Genomic DNA, 13,957 nt, shown 5'->3' on the forward strand with positions numbered 1-13,957 from the left:
AGGTTTGTAAAGACATCATTTGAGCTAGTGTGTCCCCCATGCATGAAGTAGGGGCATTTCACACCTGTCCACCCATAAATCGACAGATGGTGTGGCACCCAATGAATGAGTGTGTCGACGTGTAAGCTATTTCACCCTTGTCCACCCACCAATTTGACATGGCGTCCTCGTTACACATTGGGTGGGAAATTTTTTGCGAGTGGCCTCATTGCAACACCCAAGAGTGCATCTGGGCACTATGAATCAGTCAACGTGTGTGCGAGGGATTGAACGTGGGACACCCTAGCTTCAAGCCTAACAACGTTACCAAGCTCTTTTTGGTGCAACTCTGATACAACATGTATTACTGAAAGAAAACACGTCCACCCTCTTGTGAAAAGGGACACGACACTCATGTGCAAATCGAGGCGGGTAGGCATTTCGGGGGCTGCAAGTGTCCGAGTGGGCACGTGTGAAACGGCTCTAGGCTAATATGGCCCCAATCCAAAAGGATCGTCCATCAAGGGTAGCGTGAAATAAAACCCCCACGATAGTCAAAGTGAGGAGCAATTGCATTCTTTTAAAAGTATTTAATTGTTTTATTCAATTGCACTTTTGAGAACGTGAGTACAAAATATGAAACGACTCATGATGTTGCACGATCTCTCTTAATGAAAACACTCGTCTCCTCCAAATAAGCTTCGCCTTGTCACTACAGCGCGTTTGTTTTTTCTCTCTCTTTAGGAATTGCTTTCTTATTCTCAAATTTTTTGAAACTTATAGTTTGAGCTTACACTCGTTGCATTATACTAGCTCAATCCGTCTCTTAACTCCATGAATCTTCCTTCTGGGTTTGAGAAGCTGGCATAATCGAATTACAATTATTGGAACTTAACTGTTAGTGTAAACCGGAATCCTGTCTATGTTAGCCCATGAAACAACTGACAGCCAACCAAAGATCACCCTGCCACAAGAAGAGGCTTGAATTGATTGTCTATTTTTTTTGCTCCTTGCTTTAAGTTGCAGGAAGCCATGTAAGTGCTCTAAGGTTGTCGAATGATTTTGGATCTGACTCTCAAGTTGCTGAATTGTCGGATCTTGCATGAATTGAGTTGCTCTCTACCCGAAGAGCTGGAAATCTGCTTGTACGTGTATAATTTGTGGTGATGAATCGAAATATTCACCTTCCCAATTGGAAGAAAATGCCACAAGCGTCATGTTTTGATATGATGTACTTAGCATGTAAATTAATGCTCCTTTCATCAGCCTAGCTACTTCTACATGGTGAAAACCGAAGCTGAAGGGAAGAGAACATGAAAGCTTGTGCCTGATGTCAGCAAGAGTTGACTGATCTTTGAAAAGGCATGTTTGGCACGATTACAGGGCAGTTAGAGCAATGTCCATTCCTAAAAATTCACGACTTTTTTATCTGCAATGTGCATAAGCTTTAGGAAGCAACCAATCAGTCAAAGTTTGACATCATAGAAGAATTATAGGTCTCGAATAGTCAGCTTTTAAAAGTTCTTTTTAAGAAAAGGAGGTCATAGCTGTCTGAAGGCTAAGTTTATGGACGTTACGGCACTAAATAACTTGGTTCCCTCGACAAAATTCTGAAATTTGTGGCAGGCAGCATGCAGAAGTCACCGGCTGATAGCAGGAACTTTGGCTCCAACATTCCTCATTTTCAAAGTATGAAGACACCATTTGAGGAGAAGTTTGTGCATTTATACAAGGATATTTTTTTGGGGCGTAGTCCAATTTGTTCAAGGAAGGACACTGGCATACAAGGACATGCTGTACTGACAAGGTTTTGGGATGAGCTATTATTATTGAAAGTATGCATTCGATGTCCTATTTGTGAAACTGGATCATTGGTTATAACATTGAAATTTTTTAATTTTATATTCACTTGTAGTGTTCTAAATTAGACTAAATTTGTTAGCCTTTTTTTCCTCATGTCGTTTTTCTGATAAAAGTACATCTTTGACCATCTCGATGGCTATTTGGCAAGTGCAAAGAAGTCTTGACAAGTGCTTGTCGTTAGGATTGCTTGTTGCTATAGAAGGATTCTCATGAAGGGGATGATATCATAAGAAGTTGAGTGCCAAAAAGAACCTTATGAATGTGGATGAATTAGGGGACTTAGTCCCATATGCAATTGTGAGGCCATGATGGCTATGAATATATAGGCAAGAGAAGACCCTCCACAATCTTTTGTCTCTCCCCTATACAACAACGGAGGAGGTAAGAGGAATTGATCAAGAATGGCATGCTGGCTCCCAATGGAAATTAATTTAGAGATGGGCCCAAAGGGACATGACGACAGTATCAGGTCTCGTGGTAGATTTTTGACCTCCCAGATCATCCCTCCCGGGACTTTTTGGGAGCACTTAGAGGCTGCACATGGCTATGGGACAGGGATTGGGACCCACGTACCTGGCACTCCTTGGTTGACACGTGGCAGCCTCTGGCTGCTCAACAAGTGGTATCAGAGCTGGACTGTGCACTTGGTTGCTGTATAGTTGCTTGCGGCTGATGCACGGTGGCTGTCTGGCAGGCTCAAATGTGGGCTGGTGCTTATCGCAGGATGTGGCGACTCATCGCAGGCTGGCTAATGCTGCAGTGGCAGAGGTTGTGCGTTGGTGGATTGTGTGTGTTGACCGCACAAATTGCATGGACCACTTCTATCACCTGTGGAGTGCACTTGATGGCTTGTTGATGGCGGCAACACACCTATGGTGGGCAGAGACTGGAGGTGATTGTACCTAATGATGATCCATGTGATGTGATCGTGGCAGTCATATACTCCTTGCAGATGTGGAGTTGACGAGAATGTATCACTTCAGGGGATCTGGCCATGGGCGATGATTGGGGAGGCATTGGTGGCCTTCACCCCTTGTGGTGGCACATCGATTGATTGGGAACGCTTTAGAGCATCCCTCGTGGGACTTTTTGGGAGCTCTAGAGGCTGTGCGTGGCTATGATACAGGCTGAGCTTTGAAGTGGATTCTTTTGAGGCACAATCTTCTTGCAACTGGGATGGCCATTGATCTAGCAAAGGTTGAAGTTACTCTTAGCTATCCATTCCTGTGTAATCCTTGCTACATCAAGGGCATGCGGGGTATTTAAGGCAATTCATCTGCTTTTATGCAGACATTTTACTACCCCTCATTGATTGGCTCAATAGGAAGGGACATTATTTGAGCATGAGGCTGTTGAGCATCACATTTTGAGACAGCCTAATTGCGATGTTGCTTAGTAATTTGCTAGTTATTTAGCATGAGAGTTATGAGATTCTTGAAGGCATGTTGGTCAAGGCACCCATTTTGAGGCATCCTAATCAGGATTCGACTTTTCATTTTCAATTGATGCAAGGGCTTTTCTATTGAAGCATTACTTTGCTCAAACTAATGGGGAGCTACGTGTCCACTTTGTCAATGGGACAAAGGGGAATTATAGCAACACAAGGATGAAAGGATTGGCCTTGGTATACACATTGATGAAGTTTTAGCATTATTGTTGGGAAATAAGTTTGTTGTCATCAAAGTCTTAAAGTATACGTTGAATTGGCCTCCTTTGCTTGAGGGAGTGGTGAGACGGCTTTTTGTTGCATCAGGAATCTGAGTTTGAGATTCTAGTTCCATCTAGTTGTTAGATCAATTCGATGGTGGGCCACCTATCACTACTTGGGCACTGGCGACAGGGCCACAAGTGTGAAAGATGAGCTCTTTTGATCTACGAGTTTTTTAGGTTGACAGTTCAAATGTGAATGAATCTTTTTGGTATGTGCTTAAGGGTCATAGGCTGTCTAACAAACGTAGGAGGGCCACCTGGAAACTCTTGACAAGCTCATTGCTAGCTAGTCGTGTGTCGCCAAGAGTGCGGTCTTGGTGTCATATGGCTGCAGTCTCTTGTCCTGCCTCAATTTGAAATCGATGAAATGAGGTCCTAAGATGCCCCATGGCAATCAGTACTACATGGGAAATGCAGATATATAGGTATCCTAGTGCTTGGATGAAACTGTCGTTGCTCAAGTGAAGGAAATGCTCTAAATAGAAGGCCACCTTGGTTGTATGTAGTATCCATGTCCTATGGATCTAAACCTGCCATAGATTATCTCATATGATCTGATGAGTCTCTTGACACAAGAAAGGGACATCTGGTGAGTACTTGTAGGGGGCTAAATGATCGAAAGACATACCTAGATACTTATGCGTACTAGCTTTGCTCATCTCCCTTAGCTGCGAGCTGCATTGATGATGAGAGGGACTGCCATGGTAGTCTCTACCAACCTGTATCTGTCTGTCCAAACTGTCTGACTCAGTCTAGATACTATGATGTAGAATGGGGTCTCTATGCTGCAAACTCAGCTACGATGATTTCAGGTGGAGTATGTCTCGTACCCCAAACCATGTGTGAGACCATCATGATCTATAGCCTCTCAGATGCAGTCTGCTCATCCTCCTATTTCCCAAAAAGCGCTCACATATAGAGCCGCTGGTCGGTGTCAGAGCATCTAAACATTTATCATCAACCAAACCAATGGCTTTGATACAATGCCAAAAAGAAAGAAAGAGAGAAAGAAGGAAAGTTTATTCAAGTCTTCGGAAGACCGATGGGTCCATGAGACTATAAGAAACCTGATACAACAAGCTGAAAGGGTGGAGCTACTGAAACAAGCATCATCACCCATGCTAGATGCTAAATGCTACATAGTCATAAAAGCATCAGTATTACATAGTCTCAACTCATCTATGTTATCATCATCATCATGTCATATCAAATCCAATGTCAAGTCTGGCCCGGTATAGCATATACTGGAGGTCCCTAGAAGAGAGGTCATGAAGGACCCAATGGTTTGCGGGGCTATGGTGGTATAAGATCAAAGATAGAGCGCTGGTGGTTATCTGTGTGTGTGGTCCGGCGTGGCCTCCTGGCTGTGGCTTTCCGTCTGACAAGGGACATGGTAACTCCTGTAGGTCGCGCAAGTCGTGCCTTGGGCTTGAACATGGAAGGGATGTCTCCAAGCATGATCTGTGTGTCCTCCCTCTATGGGGTGTTTTGTGTCGTTGGCTCTGGATCTCTACCCCGCTGACTACCCGTGGAGCGGTGGTCTGTGTGGTCTGAAGAGAGTTGCTTGCTGTAGCCAACTCCCATGCAGCAGAAAGAAATAGATTGAGATCACACAATGTTCCTCAAGGAACCAACTCACTCTGTATGCATGCATGTATGAAAGACACTTCAGATCTAGAGAGAGTATACTCAGATAAACAATCAAGAGACTACTCAGTCAAGAGAATGTGTATTGATAGGAAGAACAAAGTACAAAATGTGCCAACTCATGTACCTACACCTTGGCACATGGTTGCTGAGATGAGGTACCAAAACCGGTTCTGCCATGTGCCTTCCTGCAGGCTTGAGTAGCCACAAGGGGAGTCCTCTTGCTCACCCTCCTTTGCACCATAACAGGCTTAGATCTACTCCCTTATATGCTCCCTGAAGGTAAAAAAACCCTGGCAGACTGACTGCCTGCACTCCTTCAGAATGAACTGCTGGAGCTGATTGCCCTAGGGCTGGCCAACTGGTCCCTTTTTCCTGATCCGGCCTGACAGATTACCGACTGCAGTCTACCTGCTGCTGACCAGAGCCTTGCTCTGCCTTATATAATGGTCTTATTTTCTAGCCTTTCCCCCATCCCCTTGGCCCATTGGTTGGGCTCCTGGCTGGGCTACTACCAGCCCTTATGCAAGCCTAGAGCAAGGCATACAGTCCCGAGTCACACTGTAATCCAAGACGGAAGGAATAAAGGGATCAGGAAAGGCAAGGATCTCACTTAGTGTATCGGCGCCAAAGAGGAGGATAATCTGTTGGTGGAATACGATATTTCGGATCAAGATGAGACATATCAAGAGGGTTGGATAGGCTGATGTGGCTGACTGGACCGATTGCAAGGAAACATTGGGAACTTTCTTTTAGTATCTCACAAGGAAGCTCAAAAGTGTCTTAAAGTTTTACCCAGATATAGAGGCCTGTAATTTTTTCTAGAAATATCAGATCAGCGATGTGAAACCATGGGTCGATGCTCCTTTAAAGACCTTTATAGTGAGGTAACTTATTTTGAAAATGGAGCGATGATCACCAAGGTACAAGCATTGTACTGACAAGGGGTAAAAATTGTCATAGAAACAATTTGTCATGCATAGAGACCCATAACTTTGTTATGACCATTTTAGCACCAGCTACATATATATATATCTGTGTGTGTGTGTGTGTGTGTCTGTGTAGAGAGAGACAGAGAGAGAGAGAGAGAGAGAGAGAGAGAGAGTTAAATTAACATCTACAGAAGACCTCTTGGGCTTATTAGACAAACTACACACCAAAAAAGTTGCAATTACATCCGGATAGCCAAAGACTCAGGAGAGCGCCCAAGGCAACTCAGCCCATGATTTTTTAGATGCATAGCTAGATTCTAGTATTATCTTAAAAATGGCCTGAATAACATTGGTTCAAGACTGAGAGTCTTTGGGTTTAGATTTGAAATCTCAAACCAATGCTTGCCCATCCTGATAGACTGCCCATTTACCTTCCTCACGTGCTTCTCTCACTTTATTGAGTTCGATGCGTCTTTACTTGAGCTGGGTCGGAGTGAGCTCCTTAGATATCTAAACCCTTGTACCCTTCAGTTTGCATGTTTGTCTGAGAATGTTTATTCTTGCTGCTTTATCATTGAACCAAATCTGCGCTTATTTTTCCTTTTGATGAGTAATAATACATACGGCATTTTATCCCATTCAATTTGTGGTATTTCTCTCTTAAGGCATATGATTTTATCCTCTGTGCATCCCTCTTCATCTCCAAGACAGCCATTCCGCAGTCCCCCGATGCGTAAAATCATCTTATTCTTTACTGTGCTTTCCTACTCCTTGACTACTGTGTAAAGGTCAACTTTGTTAACTTTATTACTAACATTTGCAGCCATCTCCTGCTTGATAGAGCATACCTGAGTAGTGATCATTTCCTTTACTGTGGATACTAGCTGAGGTGCTGGTGGAGATGGAGTGCATTTGTGCAATACTTCTTGGATAATTTCCTGCTTTCCCTTCCCTTCCATATCATTATTTTTCCTTTCGAGAGCTGCAATTCTCAGCTTGAGCTCACGAATTTCCTGCTGCAAATAATAAATGCGCTCTTGCGGGTCTATCATGCTCACGATTTTCCTTTGCTGTAGATATGTCTTTGCATATGGAGAGGGCGTCTTTGAGAAAATGTATGAGAGGGGTTACGATGCTGCAACCTCAGAATATGAGGCGTGCTTGGGTTTGAGGCAAACGTTTTCACCCTAGGGAACTCCATGATGTTGGCCTGTGTTGAGAAATGCCTCTACTAAGATTAACCCCTTTGCTCGGCCGAGGGTTCAGCCCAGCTTGGAGTTCGCTGATGTAGGTGGCCCAACTTGCTCTTGAGGCTAAGGCACCTGCTCGCGACCTGAACCCGCCCCTGCAGGACTTCTATTGCTGCGTGACCTAAACCTGTGTGCGTGTGTGTGTGCATGCACACACGCACTCGCTACTACTGTGCGTTGCCCTGAATGCAGCTGCTAGGCAGTAGGGAGGTGGTTAGCTAAACGCGCTGAAGGCGGGAGAAGGCGGCTGAAGGTAGAAGCTAGGTTGGGGGGGGGGGGAGGGGAGGCGAAAGCTAGGTGGAGAGAGAGAGAGAGAGAGAGAGAGAGAGAGAGAGAGTCGTATTAACGTCTTCAGGAGACCTCGCGGGTCTATGAGACAAGATACAAGATATATGTAACCCATACAAGCCACTGTGGGTTGAAGCAAAGGGCTCACTAAGGCTAAATGATAAGAGTACAAAAAAAACTAGTAAAACTAGTACAAAACATAGTAGGAAAAAGAGGGCAATCAATTGCTCGGAACCAGAGCTCCAAGTACATGTGGAGGCTCATATAGCCCGGCTCCCCGATTGCCCTCTGATGTGATCCAAAGAGTTCACGTATATTTGTCTGTCGGGCTATCTCCCGTGGTGGTGGGGGGCGCACTCTCCTGGATCTCTGTATCCGATGGGCTACATCGAGAGTAATGCCTCGTCTCTGGTGGTCCCCTCTGAGGAGGGCTGAGATAGGTCGAACCTCAATTGTGCGTGCTCTGGTCGCCCCACGTGTCGTGTGTGGTCTCCACGTCTCTCGTCCAGCCATATCGTGGTGATGGCAGGTTTCACTGCTGATCCGTAGTGCTCTCTTCTCCTCGAGCTTCTCCCCCTTGATCTCATCTGGTGCTGGCTTGGATGCGTAAAATTCAGTGACGCATGTCTGTGCTCAGTCTATCTCGGTGTCCTGAGGCATCGACTGTAGCTGATCTTTGGCCTGCAGCACAAGGGAATCTCTATGTCTCTGCATCTCAATCAAGTAGAGCCCAATGCAGATCTGGTCGGGGAAATGTATCAGCCGTGTGAGTGGTCTAAAGCCGAGCCCTCCTGAAAGAGACAATGGTATCGCCCTCGGATCTCATAGTAGGCCGGACAAACACATAGAAATTGCTCCTCTGTCTCGACCTCCTCTGTCGTACATATTCTATAGACCCGTTGCTCTCTAGGTATGCCGGTTGCTCTCCTAGCCTCAATCCGCAGCTGATGGGATGAGACTCGTAGCTGTCCAATAGCAATCCACAAGGTGTGTGAAACTCTCCTATCCTCAAGATACTGGGGCCTGATGATGAGACCATGCTTTGATATCCTCAGAAAGTGGTCATGATAGAACGGGGTCTTGGTGGGGAACTCCTGATCCCCCCCCAAGCCCGAGGTGTGTGAAGCTGGAGAAGGTCTAGCTGTATGATTTGGTTAATCTCATCATGTGGAAGGAGCTCCAATGGTGCATCCACGCTATACTGAAAGGAGGGGAGCCTATCCATCTAGATACCGTGGCTATCAAACCATGTGGACACTTGCGCATACCATGTGGACACTCGCGCATACCATGTTGTATCAAAGCCTCTCTCTGCTGGGCGTCGGGATGACTCGAGTGCCAATCTCGGCAACCTCCACTGAGGTAGGGCCCAACCTCTATGGAGAAACGTCACGGTCTGGAAGAGGGTCCACCTGGAGTCGTGTCATGGTGAACTCTGCCTTTATGATCTGATGGGGAATTGAAGGCTTACTCTGAATCATCCTGGATCCCATGATCACTTGTAGCCTCTCAAATCCCTTCCACTCAATAGCTGAAAGGTCACTCCCACAAAAAGGTGCTGCATACATGGTGGTCGGTCTCACGAGAGTGTAAAAAAGCCATCCCTTTGTCGGTGGATTCTAGAAATGCGCCTTGAAGCACTATCTCTCTAATCGGGCTAGGGCCCCCTTCCCTCGTATGAGTCATGCTTTGGCGGCATGGGTCATTTGTGAAGCCTGGTCCCGTGAATACCGGCCCTAGGTACGTGTAAGACCGCACTATCTCCACTGGCTCCCCTCGGTAAGTGAAACTATGTTGACGTCGCTGTTGATGAAGCACTACTTAGGATGTGTTGAAGATCATAACCTTGGTTTTCCCAAGGTTGACTGTCAGGTCCCTCTCTCCAGAACATCTCCAAGGCCTCCAAGTGTTTCTGCAAACCCTTGGCTGAGGACGAAGTGAGGACTATGTCATCTGCATATAGTAGTATCTGCACCATCAAATCTGCCAATAGGGAGCCCTCTCCTCCTAGGCGATTAACAAAGGATGTGATCTCTGTGATATCATCAATGTATAGCTCGAAGAGAGTCGGTGAGAGGGGGAAACCCTGCTTCACCCTTATGGTGCTCTCAACCGAATCTGATAGCCCCCCAGGAACGCGGACTCGCCCTCTGACGGACTCATATAGACTCATCACTTCCCAGATCATGACCTCTGGGAGATGCATCTTCTGAAGTCGCCTGATCAGGCGAGAGTGAGGGACTTTTTTAAAAGCCTTCCGAAAGTCCACAAAGCAAGTGTAGACCCTCTGGCATCTCGACTTCGCCTCCTTGATGATGGCTCTCAGGGTAAAAATATGGTCCAGTGTGGAGTGATGTCTCTGAAATCCTGCTTGCCCAAGAGACCTCTATCCATGATCCTCTGTATAACTACTGATCGCCCTCTTTAGTATCGAACCATAAATCTTAGCCAAAGTGTGACCAATCATGAGAGGGTAGTAGTTCCCAGTATCCATGGGGTCCCCTGCCTTATGTATCAGTACAATGGTGGTAGTGCTCCAAGTAGGTGGGAACCTATGACATACTGCATGGTTGAACAGTTGCGCTAGAACCGGGGCTAAGACCTCCTGTCCATGTGCGAATCCATGTGCGAAGTGCTCTGTATGTAGCCCCTCATGGTCTAGTGCTCTCTGGTTGTGCAGACGAAGGAGGGCATTCCTCATGTTCTGTGCAGTGAACAAGTGACAAGTAGTCGGTCTGGTTATAGAGGACATATCTGGTGGCATTTGACCTAGTATGTCATATAAGGAGCATGCATATATGTGCAAGGTCTTTGGGTTTGTGATGGGAATGGACCATTTCCCCTTTGATAGGAGTCCCCAGTCGATAGTCGGGTTCCCCCCCTGAAAAGATCTGACCACCTCATCAACCATGCGAGTGAGAAAAGTACGCTTCTTACGTCGTGTCATCCGACGTGAGATGCAATGCACCTCAGATGATGTCAGGTGTCCCAGGGCCTGCTCGCGTGTGAGGTGAGCTCTCATCTCCTTACACTCATCATCGTACCAGGGGTTCTAAGGCATCTTCCCAATCGGGGCATGTGTGGGTCGAGTTGTAGGGAAAGATATGTCCCTCCCTCCCACCCCCCTCCACCGCCCGCCCCTCCCTCCATCCCCTCCACACACACACACACACCCCGTCCACCATCCCCTCCACCCCCCGCCCCCTCCCCCCCCTTCCACCCCCTTCCACCCCCCCGCCCCCCCCCTCCATCCCCTCCTCCCCGCTCCCCCCCCCCCCGGCCCCCTTTCCCTCCATCCCCCCCCCCCCCCCCTCTTCCCTCCATCCCCCCACCATCCCGAACCTAGGTTAGGTCAGTTTAGCATAGGTTAGTTTTAACTTCAAGTTAGTTTAGCATAGGTTCAGGTTAGTTTAGCATAGGTTGAGTTAGTAGACTAATTGAAGTTAGTTGAACTATGATTAGCTAGCTAGGCTAGAGTAACTGAACTAAGTAACCAACGTCAGTTAGGTTAGAGTAACCGAATTAAGTGTCAGTTACTCTCCCTTTGTTAGACTTAAAGCACATTCACACCACACTTTAGACCAAGGGGACCCCCCCCCCCCCCTTTTCCCCTTCCAACACACACGTTTAGCTCATACTTTAACCCTTCGTATCTTGCCCATTTGGGACCCAAATTGGACCTTGTTTGAACCACGGTTTTACACATAGAAACACCACGATATGAGACATTTTTCCAGCCCATGGCACACCATTTTGGCATCCCCATAACTCATTAATTTGTGCCCCCGTGTGGGTCTCTTTTCGCACTAATTCGCTCATAAATTTCTGCCGTGACCTCCGATTGACAATCCGTTTGCACCACCACATTTCTCTACTCACGTGGGCCAATCCTAGGCACATTATTAACATGACCATCCTTACAACACTAACACATCTCTAACCCCCCTAACACAACTACATCAGCACTCACACTTGCGGCAAAGACACCTGTTCCACCTCTCGCCAAATCTGCATGCAGCTACGCTCCGCCGACCAATGCCTGCGACAACAATGCTCACCAAATCTGCATACAACTCCACTGTGGCCAATGCCTCCAACAACCCTCTACCCCAATTAACTCCTTGAAATTTAGGAAATCCCTTTGACTTCTCCACGACACAACATGGCCGGGCACCGTTGCGAGATGATGGGAATCTTGAACTCGAAGCGAAGGGGAACAATTTCTTTAACAATCGCAACAATTTCGGCAGCAATAATAACAATCAAGGCAAGCGCTCCCTGGGCAAACTCGAACTTCCCAAATATAATGGTAGGGGCGATCCAGCCCGATTCCTCCAGCATTTTGATGCCGCATGCCGAGTGGGTGGAGATCAATCCAACGAAACCAAGGTCACCTGGTTTCCCGTGGCCTTAATCGATAAAGCCTCAGAATGGTACCTAGACCTCCTCAGAAGGAGCAAATGGCGGATTGGAGGAGAGGTCAACGATGAAGAGGATGGACAGCTCCACATTAAACTAGCTGCATCATGCTTGGGTTGTCAAATCATTGAGCTCCAGAACAAAATTCGCGCGCTTAAACAAATTTCTTCACTTCTTGCAAGGGCTATAACTTTTAACAGAAAACTCGTATTGCAATGATATAAAAACGAAATTTGTAGTACTGAAGGTCCTCTACGACTTTGCTGAAGCCACAAAGCCATGATTCTGCTTCTAGATCCGGATAGAAGCGTCACATCGTCCGCAGGTCACAGAAAGATGTAGCTGAAGGAAGGAGAGAAGAGGGTAACCTTCCAAGGAGAAGGTAGATAAGCTTCATTGGCCTCCCTCACCTCAACCTCTTGGAAGGGAAAGGGAAAGGGAAAGAGAGAGCAGGGCTAGGAACATGACTCTGATACCACATGAAAGATCATAGTGGTAAGGAGAGAAGCAAGCTAACACTAGGAATGGAAAGGAAAGATAACAAGCATAATGGAAATGAAATGGAAAGAAAATGAAAGCAATGGACAAGTACTCACATGATACCAAAGAGCTTGATGTTGAATGATATGATAGACAATAGACAAGTACAACACTATATAGTGTGGCACTAGATTCTAGAAAGCCATAGTGTATATGGAATAGCTCCCAATATGACACATGGCATGTCTAGGACTAGACTATAAAACACACCTAGAACACTCATTTTAGACTCACTTTGGCTTCATATTCCAACAATAGATCCTCACGGATAACTTGGTTGACCTCGTGTGATAGGAGGAGAGAGAAAGGAGCATCCATGTTGTATTGGAAAGGAGGTAGTCTCTATCCATGTAGAGCCCTAGTCCTGCAAACCATCTCTCTGTGCGTGCAGACCAGCACCTCTGATCTCCCCCTGCTACAAGTGCCATAGAAGAGGACAGTGCTAGCCATGCTATCCTGCTACGCCCGGATGTGTAATCCCCATACTCCCTGACTCGGTACAAATACGTAATGACTTGAAATGCAGCATCTAGCTGTAATGGGGGTGACCCAAACTCTACCCAAATGATCTGGTGAGGGACGGATGGCTTACCACGGATCATCGGTGATAACATGAGAAGTTGTAGCCACTCCACCCTGGCCCACTCTGTATCTGACAAGTCTGGCCCCAGCATGGACTGCCATACATCCCTGCTGGGCGGACCAAGGAGTCAAAAAGCAACCCTTTGGTCTGTGGATGCTGAAAGTGATAGCGGAAGCACTATCTCTCCAGTCTAGCCAATGAAGCATATCCTCTGCTCAGGCACGCTTGCATCGTGGGTCTCATTGTGAAGATGGGTCCGGAAAAAACGACTCTCAGATAAGTGTATGATGAAACTACCTCAACAGGGGACCCATCAAATGCGAAATGCTCATCGCGCATGATGGCTCAAGATGTATTGAAGATCATAACCTTAGTTTTACCCAAGTTGACCTTCAAATCATGAGACTCACAAAAGGACTGTAGTGCGTCAAGGTGTCTCTGGAGCCCCTCTGCTAAGGAAGACAAGAGAGCCACGTCATCTGTGTAAAGTAATATCTGGATCAGCGTGCCCGCAAGAGAGCAGCCTACCCCACCATGTGCCTGCATCACCTGTCTCGAGCTCGTCGATGTAGAGGCCAAACAAGGTAGGTGATAATGGGTACCCTTGTTTGACCCCAATAGTGCTCATGATCTCGTCTGTCCATCCAGATCCTGTCCGGACTCTACGTGAAACTCGCTTATAAAGTGCCATGACAGCCCAAATGATCTCTTGGTCGTAACCCAGATCTTGTAGGCGTCGTATGAGG

At 46.7% G+C, this 13,957-nt stretch overlaps 1 protein-coding gene across 1 annotated transcript in view; it reads left to right on the top strand.

The window, feature by feature from the left end:
* The first annotated feature begins 615 nt into the window (after positions 1-615).
* LOC147883139 (uncharacterized) overlaps positions 616-13,957 on the top strand; it is a 121,075-nt gene continuing 107,733 nt past the window's right edge. The window contains 1 exon segment of the mRNA XM_087400052.1: positions 616-1,814. Within this exon segment, the coding sequence (XP_087256178.1) occupies positions 1,611-1,814 (204 nt within the window). The 5' untranslated portion in view covers positions 616-1,610.

The sequence above is a fragment of the Dipteris shenzhenensis genome, chromosome 28 (genome assembly GCF_047967505.1).
Source record: "Dipteris shenzhenensis isolate YYH24624 ecotype China chromosome 28, Dip_SZ_1.0, whole genome shotgun sequence".
NCBI lineage: Eukaryota > Viridiplantae > Streptophyta > Polypodiopsida > Gleicheniales > Dipteridaceae > Dipteris > Dipteris shenzhenensis.